The sequence below is a fragment of the Arvicanthis niloticus genome, chromosome 14 (assembly GCF_011762505.2).
Source record: "Arvicanthis niloticus isolate mArvNil1 chromosome 14, mArvNil1.pat.X, whole genome shotgun sequence".
In the NCBI taxonomy this organism is placed as follows: Eukaryota; Metazoa; Chordata; class Mammalia; order Rodentia; family Muridae; genus Arvicanthis; species Arvicanthis niloticus.
Genome location: NC_047671.1, coordinates 64,968,641 through 64,986,783, shown reverse-complemented (window position 1 = coordinate 64,986,783; position 18,143 = coordinate 64,968,641). Strand labels below are relative to the sequence as shown.

At 38.4% G+C, this 18,143-nt stretch overlaps 1 protein-coding gene across 3 annotated transcripts in view; it reads right to left on the bottom strand.

Annotated features, from left to right (window-relative positions):
• Positions 1-12,648: 12,648 nt before the first annotated feature.
• The window catches only part of Klhl14 (kelch like family member 14), a 107,055-nt gene continuing 101,560 nt past the window's right edge, over positions 12,649-18,143 (bottom strand). For 2 of the 3 annotated variants that reach the window (XM_034518295.2, XM_076912937.1), the window contains 2 exons: positions 17,186-17,343; positions 12,649-14,894 (listed from right to left, as the gene is read on the bottom strand). In XM_034518295.2, the coding sequence (XP_034374186.1) occupies positions 14,754-14,894; positions 17,186-17,343 (299 nt within the window). In that variant the 3' untranslated portion in view covers positions 12,649-14,753. The remainder of the gene's footprint in view (positions 14,895-17,185; positions 17,344-18,143) is intronic. The other variant, XR_013103823.1, reaches the window with a different exon arrangement.

Sequence of the window (18,143 nt, the reverse complement as noted above, 5' to 3'; positions counted from 1 at the left end):
GGACTTCAATCCTTATCCTAACTTTTTCATAAGAGTCTCTGACCTCTGTCCAATGTTTCGCTGTGAATGCCTGTGTCTGTTTCAGTCAGCTGCTGGGTAGAGCCTCTCAGAGGACAGTTATGCTAGGCTTCTGTCTGCAAGCATAGCAGAGTATCATTAATAGTGTCAGGGACTGGTGCTTGCCAATGGGATGTGCCTCAAGTTGGGCCAGTTATTGGTTGGCCATTCTCTTCATCTCTGCTCCATCTTTGTCCCTGAATTTCTTTTAGACAGGACAAATTTGGGGTCAAAAATTTGTGGGTGAGTTGTTGTTCTTATCCCTCCACTGTGGGTCCTACCTGGCTACAGGAGGTGATATCTTAAGGTTCCATACCTCTATTGTTAGGCATCTTGGCTAAACTCACCTGCATTGACTCCTGGGAACCTCTACCATCTCAGGACTCTTGGACTTCCTAGAGATTCTCCCCAACCCTCCACCTCCAGCAAGTGCAGATTTCCATTCATTCTCCTGGCACTCTGGACCTCTCTTTTGTCTCTCTCTAAACCTGATCCTGTCCCCCTCACTCCCCTCTTCCCTCTGACCAACTTCCCTCTGCCCCTCTGCCTCTTATGAATATTTTGTTCCCATTTCTAAGTGAGATTCAAGCATCCTCAGTAGGCCTTCCTCCTTGTTTAACTTCTGTAGGTCTGTGGGGTGTATCATGGATATACTGTACTTTATGGCTAATATCTATTTATCAGTGAGTATATACCATGGATGTCCTTGTGAGTCTGGGTTACCTCACTCAGGATGATATTGTCTAGCTTTATTTATTTACCTGCAAAATTCATGATGTTCCTGTTTTTAATACCTGAATAGAATTCCATTATATAAATGAACTACATTTTCTGTATCCATTTTTTGGTTGAGGAACATTTGGGTTGTTTCTAGTTTCTGGTTATTACCAATAAAGCTGCTATGGACATAGTGGAGCATATGTCCTTGGTTCATAACATCTGTTAGTTGCATGGCTTCTCTATTTGTTTCGTTTTGCTGACCTGTCCATTGGTGAGAGTGGAATGTTGCAGTCTCCCAGTATTATTGTGTTGAGTTCAATGTATGTTTTGAGCTTTAGTAAGGCTTATGAATGTGGGTGTCCTTGCATTTGGGGCATAGATGTTCAGAACTGAGACTTCATCTTGGTGGATTTTTCCTTTGGTGAGTGTGAAGTGTCCTTCATCCCTTTTGATAACTTTTAGTTCAAGGTCTTATTTTACTAGATATTAGAATGGCAACTCCAGCTTGTTTCTTGGGTCCAGTTGCTTGGAAAACCCATTTCCAGCCGTTTACTCTGAGCTAGTGTCTACCTTTGTTGCTGAGGTGAGTTTACTGTATGCAGTAGAATGATGAATCCTGTTTACATATCCAGTCTGTTAATCTGTGTCTTTTTATTGGTGAATTGAGTCCATTGATGTAGAGAGATATTACTGACCAATGATTGTTAGTTCCTGTTATTTTGATGTTGGAGGTGATACTAAGTGTGTGACTCTCTTCTTTTGGCTTTGCTGTGAGATGTTTCATTTCTTGTATTTTCTTAGGTGTGGTTATTCTTTTTGTGTTGGAGTTTTTCTTCTAGTATCCTCTGTAGGGTTGGATTGGTAGAAATATATTGTCTAAATTTGATTTTGTCATGGAATATATTGGTTTCTCCATTTATGGTAATTGACAGTTTTGCTGGATATAATAGTTGCAGCTGGCATCTGTGATCTCTTAGGTTCTGCAGGACATTTGTCCAGGATCTTCTGGTTTTTAGAGTCTCTCTTTGTAGAGAAATTTGGTATAATTCTGATACATCTCCCTTTATATGTTACTTGGCCTTTTTCCCTTGCATCTTTTAATATTCTTTCCTTGTTCTGTACATTTAGTATTTTGAGTATTATGTATCAGGAGGATTTTTTTTTCTCGTCAAATCTATTTGGTGTTCTGTAAGATTCTTGTATGTTTATAGCTATCTCTTTAGGTTAGGGATATTTTCTTCTATGATTTTGTGGAGGATATTTGCTGGCTCTTTGAGCTGGGAATCTTCACTCTCTTCTATACCTATTATTCTTAGGTTTGGCCATTCGATAGTGTCCCAAATTTCCTGGATGTTTTGAGGAACTTTTTACATTTGGCATTTTCTTTGACTGATGTAACAATTTCTTCCATGGTATCTTTTATGTCTGAGATTCTCTCTTCCATCTCTTGTATTCTGTTGGTGTTGCTTGCATCTGTAGTTCCCTTTCTCTTTCCTAGGTTTTTTATCTCCAGGGTTGCCTCCATTTGTGTTTTCAATTTCCATTTTTAGGTCTGGGATCATTATATTCATTTCTTTTACCTAATTGTATTTTCCTGTGTTTCTTGAAGGGATTTCCTTGTTTTCTCTTTAAGAGCTTCTACCTGTTTGATTGTGGTTTTCTCTATTTCTTTCAGAGAATTATTTATATCCTCTTTAGAGCCCTCTATCATCTTCATGAGATAAGATTTAAGTCTTATTGCTTGGGTGTGTTAGGATATCCAGTGCTCGCTATAGTAAAAGAGCTGGGTTCTGATGGTACCATATTGCATTGGCTTCTGTAGAATATGGTCTTGCACTCGCCATTTGCCATCCAGTTGTCTCTCGTGTTGGCTGGCCTGGGCATCCCAGGTTGGAGCAGACATCCTGGGAGGCAGGTGTCCAGGCTGCCTTCTGTGGTGTGTGTGGGGGTGATGCACCAATCCTTGACTCCCAAAAAATAGTTTCTTAAAACACTGTTTAACTACAAGTAAAGTATAGTATGTAAAACAGGATGTCATAATGCTGACATGTTGTGTTTAGTTCTAAGAGTGTCACAATGTATTTAAAAATCAATGCAGGGGCTGTTGCTGGAGGACAGAGACACACTCGCTGTGAAGAATTTTTTTATCTTGGCTTCATGCTCTGCTGCTAACATGACTACATCACTATGTTTGACAGACATATGACTATCTGTCTCTTGTGATTAGCAGAGAGTTTTTTTAAAGGTATTTTCTATTTTCTTTTCTCCTCTCTTTTTTTCCTTGTAAACTAATTACATTTTTCATTTTAATTATTCATGTATTAATTTTGTATGTTATTACTGTATTAATGTTTAACCTAGAAACTGCAATGTATATATTTAACATTACAAATGGTTACTTTAGCCTTTTTCTTGAAATTTGGCTTATCAATAGTTTAGTGTTTCCAGAAATTTATCCACCATTTATTGCTCTTCCCAGCTTTTTGGATGATTCAGACACTTTAGTTGTTGATGCGTTTTAAGCATCAGGAAACCTCATAATTATAGATCCCAAACTCATTTTTGGTCATATGTGCAGTGTTTCTTCCTTTGTCCTTCATTCCTAGGTACTCTCTTCTGTGGTCATCTTGGTTTGTGTGAAATTCCCCTTTGCCATTCATTTGAGTGTAGACCATCTACTAATGAAGCCTCTTAGGTTTTTTTCCTCTGTCTTTTGTTTTTACTTAGAAGAATAGATTTTCACCAGATATAGAATTCTGAGCTGGCTTCTCTTTTAGCACTTTCATAATATTATCCGGACATGTCTGGCTTTTATTATTTCCTTCACAAACTAGGTTGAAAGCCACATTGTTTCTCCTTTGACAATACTGTGATTTTTTTTCCCCTTTTCTATTTTTAAGGCTTATTTCTTCTGTTTTCGGGAATGTAACTACTTTTAACACATTGCTTTATAGGACAGTGCTATATGGCTTTGTCCTTATCCTGCCTTGAACTTCTTTAACCAGTCTTGATATCCTTTATTAGCCTTGGCAAACTTTTGCCATTTGAAAAGTACCTCTTTGCTGTTATTTCTTGACATTTGGCTTGGGCCAAGAGTAGAATACTACCTTCCTATTGCCCCTCTTCTCTTTAAAAATATAGTGATACATTTTGAGTAGATTTCATAAGTCTTTTCCACTTTAATACCTATACCTATTTGTTCTCTCTGTACATCAATTTTTATCTTTTTTTCTTTTTTGGTCTCTCTTCAAGCTTGCTAGCTCTCTGGTGGATCTGGTGGATCTTGGCTGTCAACTTGACATGATGTAGATTCATTTAGGAGCCATACCTCTGGGCACACCTGTGAGACTGTTTCTAGAGTAGATTACTTGAAGTGGGAGTACTCACCCTGAGTGTGGATGACACTAGGGCTGAGGTCCCACACTAAAAACAAAGGAGAGAGTAAGCTAAGCGCCAACATTGATTTTTTTTTTTCTGCTTCCTGCCTGTGGCTGCCATGTGGCCAAATGCCTCAAGCTCCTTCATGACCTCAGCTCCTCCCTACCTCAGGCTCTAAGACCAGATCAACCTTCTTCCATGCACTTGCTTCTGTCAGGCATTACATTTTAGCAACAAAGAAAGTGACTAATTCAGGCTCTTATACTGACAGTTTAAGATGTGACATTTCTAGTTGTAGAATACTAATTGTTTTAAAAATTCTAATTTTTAAATTAGATTCTAATGCTATAGCACAGTTCTGTGTTGTTTTATTTTTGCTAGCTTTTCACATATTTTACTAATGCATTTATCACACATATCTACTAGTTTTGCTTCTTTACTTCAAAGTCCACATCAGAAGCGACTCCTTTTCTATTTCCTGTTTTATTCTGTTAGCTCTAAGTCATGAAACTAATTTTTCGAAATTTCAATAGATTTCGGCTGGATGTGATGCTTTGGCATTTTGTGTTTTGACTTCCTCTTATGTAGGTCAAGTGAAGAAGCAAGCACCTAACTCCATGTTTTATCAAGGGCTGAGCCTCGTAGGTCCACTCAGCCAGCCCGTGTTTCGATCGAGGCTGTCCTGAGGGCAAATCCTCAGACTGTTGCCTGAGCTTTACCCTTATCTCCTCTCAAATGTACCCCATATGTCCCCGCTTCAGAAATATTTAACTCCATCTTTTATGTCTCCCACACATTTTTGTCTGTCTGTTTGTTTGGTTGGTTTTGCTGGTGCTTGGGCTTGAGCTCAAACTTCATACTTGGCAGGCAAGAGCTGGGCCACTGAGGAGTATCTTCAATCCCAGATTCTCATGTCTCGAGGCAGTGAGCAGCTGTGTTCACCTAGACGGTTATTGACTGTTATTGTAGCTTTCTCTCCTCTGCTTTCTGGAAGTTTTGGAGGTTGGTTTTCATCTTCTTTCAGAACTCTGTATCCCCAAGCTCTGGGTTTCTTTTGGCTGCATGGTCGAGGTCCCCTAAGATTGGATTTTATCACTTTACTTCTCTGTGACAACTACCAGGCTGTTGCTTTCCCATCTGTGTATCATTAGTCTCTGTCCTGAAACAAGGTTGATCAACTTGAGAACAAAACTGGAAAATAACCTTAGAGATTAAAATATTAGCTTGTGTTGGAATGTTGTACTTATGAAGAACATTAATTAATTGATTTTAATAAACTTAATTCTAATTTATTCTTATAATTCCCTAGCAAGGCCTTATAATATAGTTGGTTTGCTGTGGGTCACATGGCTTCATGCTCCTGATCTTCATGCTTTCTTCACCAGTTAGGCTGCCACTCAACACACTAACCTGGAGTTACGTGTAGTAATACATCTTTACCCTAATGCTTTTGCATAAGAAAATGGCATGGTTGTTTTATTTAATGTATTCTTAATGATTAGCTTACAAACATTAATAGAAAAAAATCAATGTTTTCTTACTTATTTTAGGAACTGATGTTACATGAACCTTTTCCCCTCTCTCTTCTAAATGCTTTCTGTCTGGAAACCCCACAGTACTTGTTTGCGTGTTTTTATGCACATGGACCATGTATATAGTTATTCATGCATATTCATATTCTTCACAGTGTACACCAAAGAGATTTGTGTATAGTGGGCAGAAGGAATAAATAAAAGACTGTTAGCCTAAGACTGGGGATTCTATGAGAGTAAGTTCAGACTCATTTTCATTATAAAGAGAACATCTCAAGCAATATTTTCTGGTGTGGGACCGGAACTCTACTGGTGCTATTTTATTTTTGTACTGTAGGGGGATTTCACAGTAGGGTTAAAATTCTCGCTTTCAGGACTATTAAATAGTAGAAAAGCATTAAATATGAAAATGGCAATTACATTGAAGCTACTTACATACTTTTTATCAAAAACTATTTTAGAAATTGTGGCAATCACACACAAAGATTATATTCTCAAAAGGGTAAGGATAACCTTTTGAATAGGTATATTATATATTTCTATTATAACAAGAATTCTCATACCTCAGCTACTTCCTTATATTTTGTGGTACTGGGCATAAACCTTGTGAGAAAACATTCAGGATTTGCCTGTTCTATATGACAAAGCTTAATTAAAACAAGACATGTGTGCGAGAGCATGTGTATGTGTGAGTGTGTGTATGTATTACATATATGTATAGATTATATATGTATATAATATGTATATAATATTTGTATAAAACATATGTATTACCATCAACATAAGGAAGCATATTCTAGAAGTTATGTGAATAGTACAGATAGTAAATATTCTACGGATTTGAGAAGATGACCATCCTGGGGTGGTCTAGCTAAAGGCCTGGATTCAATCGTGTTTTTGGATTTCATGTAGCTCATTTATCCCCCAGGGAATTTTGACTTTAATGTCTTTTCTTTCTTTCCTGTGTGTTAGATTAATATGACCATTCATACTGAACAGACATGGATTAATTTAATAAAGCATCTCATTTCAGATGGCTTTAATAATCTGAATAGCTTTTAAGGAAAGCTTGTAAGACAAGTAAAGAATTTCCTGTGAACTATATGAATGCCATCTGGCTTCAAGTGGGGTCTTGGTCTAATTCCATTCACAAGGAAAGAACAGCTTACCACAGCAATTCTAGAAAGGCCTGGAAACAGGGCAAGGGTTGTAGCACAGGGAGGGTTGTAGTGCAGGGAGGGTTGTAGCACGTCTCATCAGAAATGTTAAATGAGGAAAAGAGTCAGAGATGAGCCAAATGAACTATGTCACTGGAGAAATAGAACTTGGGCCTTTTTCAAGCTGAATGCTGTCACAGTCCTCGTAACTGGTAGGAGTAAATTTGTGGGAACCACCAAGAACATGCCAGAGTGCTGTGACATGACCATATATCTTTTGCTAGTGTCCGTTCACACAGTATGATAGGAAATCACCATACACACTACCTCATGACATGGAGTCATGTGGCAAAATGCCAAAAACTTAGGCTATAAGATCACATGTTCATAGCTAGTAGGAGAGCTGTTTGTTTTTCTCCTTTAGAAGTTTGTGTGGTATCTTCTGGTACTATCAAGGCTAGCCCTCAGAGAGGAGGTTTCCAGGTCATATGTGTCTCAAGTCCCCTGAGTCCTGGTATCTTCAGCAATAAGACTTATCTCCCACCTCTGGGTGGAACAGCAATGGTCTGTAGTGACTTGAGAGTCTCTCCAAAAACCTTGGCCAACAACTCAAAAAAAAAAAAAAAAAAGACCCTTTCATTCCTGCTGTTGGGGCCTATGAACACCAACCATGACCAGCATGGCATGGTAACAATAAGGGTGCAGTAGTAGCAACCACACCTTGGTGTCAACCGAACTCTCTAATTGGACTTAAGGCCCATTCAACATGATGGAGCTATACCTGGTACTGGAAACCTAGCCAACTGCTCAGGGATAGTGAAGCCATGGATTCTAGAAGAGAACCTACTGGGTAATTCCTAACTATCTTAAAAATATGTATTTTTATACCCACAGATAAATGTAGTTTCACCCCTTACCAAAGAAACTTCTCTTTGCAACAGATGTGGGCCATTTCAGAAAACCACAACACACCAAAATGCAGGTGGTGAGAGACTGTGTAGTACTCAGTCCAACCTGATAAATTTACAGCACAATTCCTGCACCTAAGGCTCAGGGATCTTTGGGGAAGAGGGGGCAGAAAGATTGTAAGAGCTGTGAGGTTGTGTCTCCTAGAAATGTCATACATGCCACGCCTATTGTCTTAGTTTGGGTTTTATTGCTGTGAAGAGACACCGTGATCACAGCAAATCTCATAAAGGAAGTTTTTTTTTTTTATATATATATATAAATTAATTAGGGCTGGCTTACAGTTCAGAGGTTTAGTCCATTATTATCATGGCAGGAATCGTGATGGAATGCAGGAAGCCATGGTACTGGAGAGGCAGCTGAGAGTTTTACATCTGGATGCGCAGGCATCAGGAAGAGACAGTGAGCCACTGGGCCTGGCTTGAGCTTCTGAGACTTCAAAGCTCATCCCCCACCCCAACCCCATGACACTTCCTCTAACAAAGCCACATCTACTTCAAAAAGCCCACACTGCTTAGTAGTGCCACTCCCTGTGGACCCATGGGGCCATTTTTCTTCAAAACACCACATCTCTGAAGTCTAATCAACATGGCTGCCCAGGCAAGACCTGAACAAGGATAACAGCAATGGACGTGCTAACATGGAAGGAGAGTGCTCATGGCGTTTCAACTCTAAAACCAGAACTATAAACAACTGGGAAATGTTGAAAGTGGGAGAGGTAGTCTTCAGTGGAAATCCACCCAACTGCTTATTCAATACCAATTGTTCAGCCCTGAGATCATCTACATATAAGTAGCATATGAACTGAGCAGGATGCATTTATTCTTCAGTAATAGACATTTATACACATGTATATATGATGTGTGTAACAATAATTCAAGTTAAAGAGACTATGATTCAGAGAAAGAGCAAAAAAGTTTCATCAGAGGAGTTTGGAGGAGGAAAAAAAGAGGGTAATGATGTAATTATAAGTTGAAAAAATAAATTCTTATTAAAAGTATATATCTAGCTGTTATAGACTGCATAAACATATAAATAAAAAAGGCTGTAGAGAGCTCAGACTCCAAAATACAGGAGCTATTTTAGATAGTGCATTAAAGGTGATTACATTTCTTCCCCTTGTTCTTGGCAACATTTACACAGTTAAAGCGTGTTAATGATGACTACAATTTCATTTTTATTAAGCAAATATTTTGTAGCTCAGTGTTATGCTTCATCATTAAATTCAAAGAACCTCAAATCTAGTAAAAGGGTCAGATTATTAGACCTTGCAGATAGCACAGGTTAGAGAAAGTCAAAGAAGCCTTTGGTTAAAAGGAAGCAGGAGGAACAGTATTCATGATCCCAAAGGCTGACTGAAAACAGTAGAGTTTGAACTGGACCTTGAAGGACAGGCTTTTTGTAGAGCGTATGGGGCCTGAAATGATGCTCTTTTGGAGAAAATTCACAAGTAAGGAAAAAGATGGAGGAACATAGCTGTATTTGTGGAACAGTCAAAATTCATGTTGCTCAATGAAGTAAGAAAAGAAAAAGGCACAATGAAAGTGAGGCTGGGGCCGACAGGAAGGCGTCTGGCATGCTAGGCTAAATGGTGCACTTGGTCACTGCATTGGATAGTTGGTGTATGCATTTTACAAGGTACTTTACATCTGCTTCTCGTATTTGTGATCAGGAACAGATTATTACTTTTATATGAAGACTAGAACTATAAGCGAGAAAACGTAACCTTCCAAGGTTACAAAGCCAGTCTCCTCTCTGCCCTGTTAGCCTTCCCAGCTTTTCGTTCACACCACTATAGCCCTTGCCAAGTAGATCATAAGTGTCCATTTTATGCAATAGCACATGCTATTTATTTGGGGAGAAACAACAGTCCCCATTAAATTCCATGATAATGAAGAGACTGGTAGAAAACACTTTTTGTAGGCAGCTGGGCCTGACAGTTAGGGAATGACCTTCAAGTCTTGGTATGAGTCCAAGCTTTGCTCCAGATAAGGTACTTAACCTTATCACAATGTGTGGTTGTAAGCGTCCTTTCTTTCAATGCATAAAATGACAGGACAAGAAGGCTTTTTGCTAGATGACACCTCTTTGATATTAGACTTCTTAACCTCTAGATGAATGAGATACCGCATTGATTTTATTTGTCTTGCTGTTGTGACAAAATACCTGATAAGTTGACTTCGGTAAAGAAGGATTACGTTGGGTCATCGTTTCAGTGCATACAGTCCCTCATGATGAGAAGGGCATTGGGCAAGTTATATTATAGTAATTATAATATATTCATAGTTAGTAAACAGAGGGGCATTGATGCGGGTGCTCACCTGACTTTCCTTCTCTTCATTTCTATTCAGTCTTGGACACAGTCAACAGGATTGTGCCACTCACATGTGAAGGAAGTAGATCTTCTTTCCTCAGTTAAATCTCTCTGGAAACACATTCACAGACACACCCATCAGTGTGTCTCCTAGGTGATGCTAAGTGTCAATTTGACAACAAATCACTACAGCCACTGATTCTGTCCACTATATTCCAGTGTACCCTGTTATAGCAACACTTAATGGACTAAATAGCCACAAAGAAATCCCAGCCAGTAATCAGTACCTCTTCATTGTGTTGTTTAGATCTGCACTCTATAGCTATGGCTATACAGACCCTGCTATTAAGTTCAGTTTCTTCTCACGCTCACTGTTAACCTTTCCTTATTTTTATTTCCTACCAAACCTTTAAAGTATAATAGCTGGTGTTGATATGCCATGCTAGTCTTGTGTGTGTGTGTGTGTGTGTGTGTGTGTGTGTGTGTGTGTGTGTGAGAGAGAGAGAGAGAGAGAGAGAGAGAGAGAGAGAGAGAGAGAGAGCATGTGTGTGTGTGTTTGGTTTTTAAATACAGATGTCCCTGGCTTTTGGTTTGAGATCGTGTAAAGGCAAGATGTGTTCAGAGACAACAACAACAACTATACTTCACAGTTTGAGTTTTGATTTTTTTTTTTTTAGATTGGTCATACACTGTATAATTTCTTTAAATGATGCTGGACATTGGTAATGAACTATGGGTACCAGGCAGCCCATTGGCTTTAGGGTGATTTTCTTCAGTGAATTGTATTGCTAGGATATTTCAGTAATATAAGTAGGACACACTTCAAAGTTACAATATTTTCAACCTATAATTCTCTGGCAGGATATAACCAGGCCATCAGATTAAAAGCACCTACATTTCGATGTAAAGAATCAAGTTTAATTGGAAGGGGACATTCCTAACAATGTCCTCTGGGACAACAACAATAAATACTTAGTACCATGTTGACAAGGGTCCAATGGTTGAGAAAAGATCAGCTTTGAGAGAACAGATACAGACTTTAAGGTGACAGACAGCTTACTTAGTGAGAAAGATGTTCCTAAGCCTATTCCCCTAATGTCTATCAGTTATGAGAAATATTCCTGGAAAGGGTGTGTTGTTTTCTTCAGAATATTTTCTCTTCTGACCTCAGATTTGATCAAGTATTAGGTAACTGTTTGTCAGAGTTAAACTACAGCCTACTTGTTGACCCAAACTCAGTGGTTCCTTGAGATTAAAAAAAAAAAAAAGACAAGCATGTCCTCACGTGCCTATAAAAGTTGCTCTCAGGGTATTTGGAAGAAGCCCTACTTTTCTGCTTGGCTTACAAGGTGCAAGTGGAGACTGTGTTTAGAAAACTTTTTTTTTTTTTCATAAAAAAAAGCATATTATACAGAAAAAGAGGTGCAGTCAGAGGAAAAAGAAATCCATTGCTCCCACTTTCAGAAACTAGTAAGGAAGAAAGGGCATCCGTCCTTTGTGAATTTAATCACTTCAACAATGTTCTAGGAAGTGGCAGATCAGTTCTTTCCAGCTTGCAGGCTTCAGACTTCACAATGTTCTTTGCCAGGTTGGGTTTTGTCACTTTGACACAAACCTAGACATTTCTGGGAAGAAAGTCTCTTAGTTGAGAAAATGCTTGCATAAGATTGGCCCAAAAGCAAGCCTATAGGGCATTGGTTTTGATTAATGATTTTGTGGAAGGGATCAATCCACTCAGGGTAGGACCACCCCTGATCAGGTGTTTCTGAGGTGTATAAGAAAGCAGACTGAACAAGCCACGAGGAGCAAGCCAGTAAGCAGCACTCCTCCATGGGCTCCGCCTCAGCTCCTGCCTCTAGGTTTGTACTTTGATTTTGTACCCTGACTTTCCTCGGTATCAGACTGTGATATGGAGCAGGAAGTCAAATAAACTGTATCCTCCCCTAGTTGGCTTTGGCCAGCATTTTATTATAACAATAGAAACCAAACTAAGACAGTGACTCAGCTGCACCTTTTAGCTGTAAGGTCTGGTTTCCCTCTGTCTCAGCCACATGTCCTCTAATTATCATGTTCAACTTCTTTGACAGACTTGCTTTAAAGGAAGATCAACTACTTTGCATTTATAAAATTGACTTAGTTAATATGGGCTCCCCTTATTCTGTAGGAAGCATGCAGCTATTTTTAATCTCATCTACATGGACAGTTGGTTGCTAAGGTATCTATAAAAATGCCCATAAACATTTAGTTATTCAATTTTGAATAAATTCTGTCTTATTGTCATGAACTTGTGATAGAAAACTTAAATTCACTTGCATAATTTACAATTCATAAAAGTTTTTTTAGAAGCCTTTCATAATTTTTCACATTGTCTGTACTATATGTTGTAACATTCAATGAGGAAGTTAAGTAGATCTGTAGAGTAAAAATATAAAAAATAAAACTATTTAGGCATCTATATATTATAAACCTTGAAACAATCCAATCTATGAATGTTTTATAAGGACGTCTATGAGAGACAGTCAAATTTGTACATAAAGTTTTATTTAAACTTTTCCCCTTCCAAGCAAGCTTCATTTACATTCTAGTTCTGTACAAAATTTACATCCTCTGTGACTTTTGATTCACTTTTTACTCTAGAAGTTTGCATCTCTCTGAAATACAGAAAGCTTTAGAGTTCTCATATATGCTTTTATTTAATTTGGTTAGTGATAAAAAATAAAGGAAAGAACAAATCTAAGGAAAAGCCGACACCCTTGTATAAACAGTGGCTTTGGGAAGAAGTGGTGACAGCTGAGAATAAGGTTTCAGAAACAGCTTGTGCTCTCCAGGTGATGGTGGGCGTTTCTCACGTTCTTATTGTCTTTCTGTATATCCGTATGTTTTCAAAAAAAGAAAAAGAAAATGAAAGCTGATTGCACTGGTTATGTATATATATTCACATATATATTTTTACAACGGATCCTTTGGATCTGAACATACAAATAAATACAAAAACAACAAAGATTGCACTTTTCTGTAGAAACATCATTGGATTCTGGTATGCCCAGCCACCTTGAGATGCTCGTGAAAGCTTCCCATGAAGGCATTTGTTCTCACCTGTGGCTACCCCTGCTTGGTATTTTAATATCACATTTGTTGAAAGGTTCAATATTTCTTTGTGATTTAAAAAAAAAAAAAAACCATTTAGGTTCTTGTACGTGCCTGACAGTGTTGGTCAAACTCAGACAAGCTTTAAAGTCTAATTCACATTTCTGTTAGTTTTGCTTTTCTGATTGGCCATAAAGAGACCATGTCATGCTCTCCTGATCTTTTTATGTTTTGAGTTCCTAAAAAGAAGAATCAATTGCTCACTTGAGCAAGTCCAGGCATCTCCAGTGATCACAAACAATGGGTGATTGGAGGAAGAATGAGAATCAGGTATCTAGAGCCAGACAAAAGTGAGGACGTGTGCCGTCATGTACTATGAGTTTCTAAGTCTGGTTTTTAAAAAATAATTATTTTAAAAGAGTTATTTATTTTTATTTTATGCGTACAAGTTTGTAAGTGCACTGCATGTGTACCTGGAACAATGGGCACCCTGGATTTGAAATTATGGATGATTTTAAGTTGCCACATGGTTGCTGAGAACCAAACCCAGGTCCTTTGCCTGAGAAGCAAGTGCTCTGAACCACTGAGCCATTTCTGCAACCGGAAGTCATGTGCTTTAAGAATATTAAAGATAGATAGATAATTGTGTTGTACTTGAGAGAATGTTTCCCTTGTGTACCCAAATTTCTGAGAGTGATTTGTCAGTTTTTATTATGGATTAAATTTGGAACAAATTGCTATCTAACAGAATTGCTGCGATATTCCATGATGGAGTTGTTGGTCTTCTATTTTGAGGCAAATTGTCCTTATGTTCACTACTTAAAATACTTTAAGAAATGAGGAAGCATAAGTTTCTGGGAGCTGAAGAGTAACAGGGTGTACTTAGTTTTAATTTTCAAGGAGTATCAAAGACACAAAGTTAAGAGTCTGGCAGAGAACAATTGCCCAAAAGACCAACAACTTACTTTTCCCAATCCCACGGGAAGCTGTAAGGAATAGAAGGTATGATTGTGTGGGAACAAAGATGCCTGTCTTCCATCTTCTGTGGTTTTCCTTTGCTGTGTTACCTATGGAGTTGGTGAAGAAGCCAAGTGTTTACCAGTACAGAATCAAGTGAGTTTCTGGAATACAGGGTAACCATTTGGTGGGTTGGATTTTGAATCATTCATGTACAAAATATTCTCCAAATGTCCAATTCTATCACATGCAGTTAGGAAACAATGCACAATACAGATCTTAGGTCTCTGGGGCCAAACTTCTGTGGTTTATCTTCCCTTTTTGAAAGTTCAGCTCCACATGAGTTTGTGTAAAGGCGGAACAAGTTAAAACCAGCCTGATATGGAAGAGTCTGTCACCACAAGTTGAGTGTGATCTGAGTTGTGAACAATAGTCTCTGCTCAAGACCAGATCTCTGTTTTTGTAGTCACTTGTAAGTCATCAGAAACCAAAGGTGGATTTGGGCAGTTGTACCATTTGAATACAGGACAGTACATCATCTGTCCCTGCATCCTAGATGTGGCACTATGCCAGAACTTCCTGCTGTCATTTGTTGTAGGGTACACAGGCTGGTAGAATGACTGTTGCACAGGCTGGGCCTGCGAGGGGTTCAGCCACATCGCCTTCAAGTTCTGTCCAGGTTCCTTTTTCTGGACAATAGCAGATTGTAGATGACTTGTAGGCACCCTGGAACGGCAGAGCAGGGAATACTTAGGGGAGGGTACTCAGAGCAGAACAGTAATGTCACTCTCCATAGCTACACTGGGAAGACCTCTGCTCAACCTAAAACACTTCAAATCAACTCAACAGGCTTTCAACTGTTGCATTCTACAGAAATATTTGAAATTGACACTTCAAAATCTTGTAAGCTTGTGTGTGAATGTGTGTGTGCGAGCGTGTGTGTGTGTGTGTGTGTGTGTGTGTGTGTGAAGTGAGCATGCTTGCCTGCACATATTTGTGGAGGACAGAAAACAACCTCTAGTGTTGGTCCTCACAAGTGTTCACCCTTTCTTTCTCAAGACAGGATCTCTTCTGGACTTAGGACTTGCCAAGTAGGCTAATGTCTGCCTCATCTGCCTTCCAATGCTTACACTAAAATCATTTGTACAAGAGTTCTGGAGATGACATTTAGGTCTTCAGGCAGGCAAAACAGAACTTGACTGACCAAGCTACCTCTCTGGCCCTTGTGGTGTGTTTTTGATAGCTGGTAATCAAACTCAAATAAATACCTAAGACATCCTTAATGCTCAGTGGTTGCTTTCAAATAATTGACCTGAAATGGGAATTTGTCCAGTAGGTTTAAATTAAAGAAGAATAAAGATAAATTCACATTTTTATTTAAATAATTGAAGCAAAGTGGATACTAGACTGTTATAACATTTCTTTGCTTTTATGTTTTTTTCACTGGGAACAATGGAGCAAAGGGGTAGCAGGGCATTTTAGAGTAGACTGAGAATGTATCCATATACTGATTTAATTATTTTCAAGAGGTCACACAGCAAATGAACAATGGCTTTAATTTTGGTGTCTTTGTCAACTTTAAGGTTCATGCTTGAGTAATATTTTCCTTTCCAAATATAACCACAAGAAACAAAATCCCCCAACAAAACTCATGGTATTTTCTGAATGTATATTCTTGATGTCTGCTTGGATGCATGTTTACTCTTGTAGTGAGCAATTTGCTCCAGAAAACAGGCACATGTCTGAAAATCTAGGCTTATCTGTCAAATCATATTTGCCTTTATATAACTAATTTTTTAAAAGTGGCACAAAACTTACATCATAATCTTGCTTGAAGCAAAATTAAAAAAAGAAAAACTTATGTTATTAGAACTTCAAACTGATCTTATAAAACTAACAGCAATAAATAAGGCAATATAAAAATAGGCATCACTATAAGAATAATCAAATTGACTCCTAGCCCTGATCTATCTCCTGATATGTAATCCAAACACACAGGCTCTTTTTTCAAATATTTAGTTTTTCTCCCTCCCTCCCTTCCTCCCTCCCTCCCTTCTTTTCTTTTTACAGAAAAATAAAAAATATAAATAAATAATAGAAAGTTAAAGCCTGATCAACTCCTGACTAACATCTAGTCTGAAGAACTATTTTAAACGACAGTACAAGGAGGTTATTTGCCATTCCCACAATGTGGGGTATTCTGCGTGACAATAAGATTATTTTGTCAACAAGTCAAGAAACCAAATGTGGCCCAGAGGTAATGTTCTAGATGGTGGGGATCTATGGAACATGATAATCAAATATTTGTGAGATGTATCAAATCTTGATTTGAATGTTTTGATTTTTTTAATCAATTTTTAAGACAATTGGAAAAACTTAAGTTTGGTTTGGACATAAAGCAATTATTGTAACTCTTTGGCATGATAAGTGATGATGTAAGTGAATAACATTTTAAAAGATAAATACTGAGACCTTTAAGGTGAAATAGGACATTGTGGATTTGATTCACATTTTTTTTTTTTTCAGTCAAACTTAAAGAATGACATCACTGGGTGATCAGGGAAGGAGAATCCACTGCCCTTTCAATTTTTGTTTATGTTTGGAAATTTTCAAGATGGGAAGGGGTGAAAAGCAACTCTCATGCCCTAAATAGAATTCACAGACATTGAAGAATTAATTTCCATGCTTTCCCTGTTCTAGTCAGAAACTTTTCAGAGTTCCATATTTAATTTCTACAGAATACATGGAAAATCATTCCATTTGGCTTTGAGTTGGAAAACCAGAATCATAAACACACGGATGTAGGAGCAATCTGGGGATGCTGTGCCTGCTGTCGGACAGGTGGGAGACTAGCAACCATGTCTACTGCATCATGCAGTTCTGTCCCCTTTCACAGTGCTGTGCCATTGCACATAAACCCGACATACTTAAGGGCACATACAGCATGATGGTATACTGCAGGAAACAACAGAAGCAAGCACACACAGGAGTAGGATGAGAGAAACACAAATACATACCATACTCCAGCTGTAGCCCCCAACTAGATAAATGCTGTCGTCAAGCACTGCACAGCCGGGGCCACTTCGACCCTCCAGGATGGGAGTTTGGAGAATATTCCACTGGTCGCCTTTTGGGTCATAGCACTCCACAAGCATGACGTCAAGGTGGGAGAAACCTAGGTGACGGGAGGGGGCGGCATGGAGGACAGAGTGACTTCCACAGTCCGTTTGAGGCTACTTCTCTTTAAAACAGTGCTGTGGCTAAGAAGTAACTTTGAAGACAATACAATTGTGATTTTGAAGACACAAATGCATAATGCATTAGTGAAATTGGGAGGCATCAAAACTTCTAAAAACAACAAACAACACACAATAGTCTTTGGATATTTTACATTAGCCTAAGCAGGTGTCATAAGGTTGATTACACAGGAGTAGGCCTTATTAAAATTATTTATTATAACATTATTTTAAAAGACTCAAGACAACAACACAACTAGCATGCTTGTGCTTTATAAAGGCAGCATCTGAATACAGATGCACGTGCATCAGAGCTCAGACTTCCACAGACTAAGGTTTATTGCTTTTCTTAAATGTTTGGTTCTCTCAAAGTAGTTTAGTCAATTAAATTCATTGTTTAGAATCTTAAGCCTTTTCTAGAATCTGCTTATGTGTATAGACAACTTCAGTGATTAGTGGAGTAGTTTTCAAGGATCAAGGTTTGGGGCTGGGGCTGAAAGCTCTGAGGGTCTTTGTCTCTGCTGCTTCCCTACTCGTGTGTGTGTGTGTGTGTGTGTCTGTGTGTCTGTGTGTGTGTCTGTGTGTGTATCTGTGTCTCTGTGAGTGTGTGTATATGTGTGTCTATGTGTGTCTGTGTGTATCTGTGTGTGAGTGTATGCATAAATGTGTATGTGTCTGTGTGACTGTGTTTGAGTCTGTGTTGAGTGTGTATGTGTGTGAGTATATGTGTGTAGGCTAG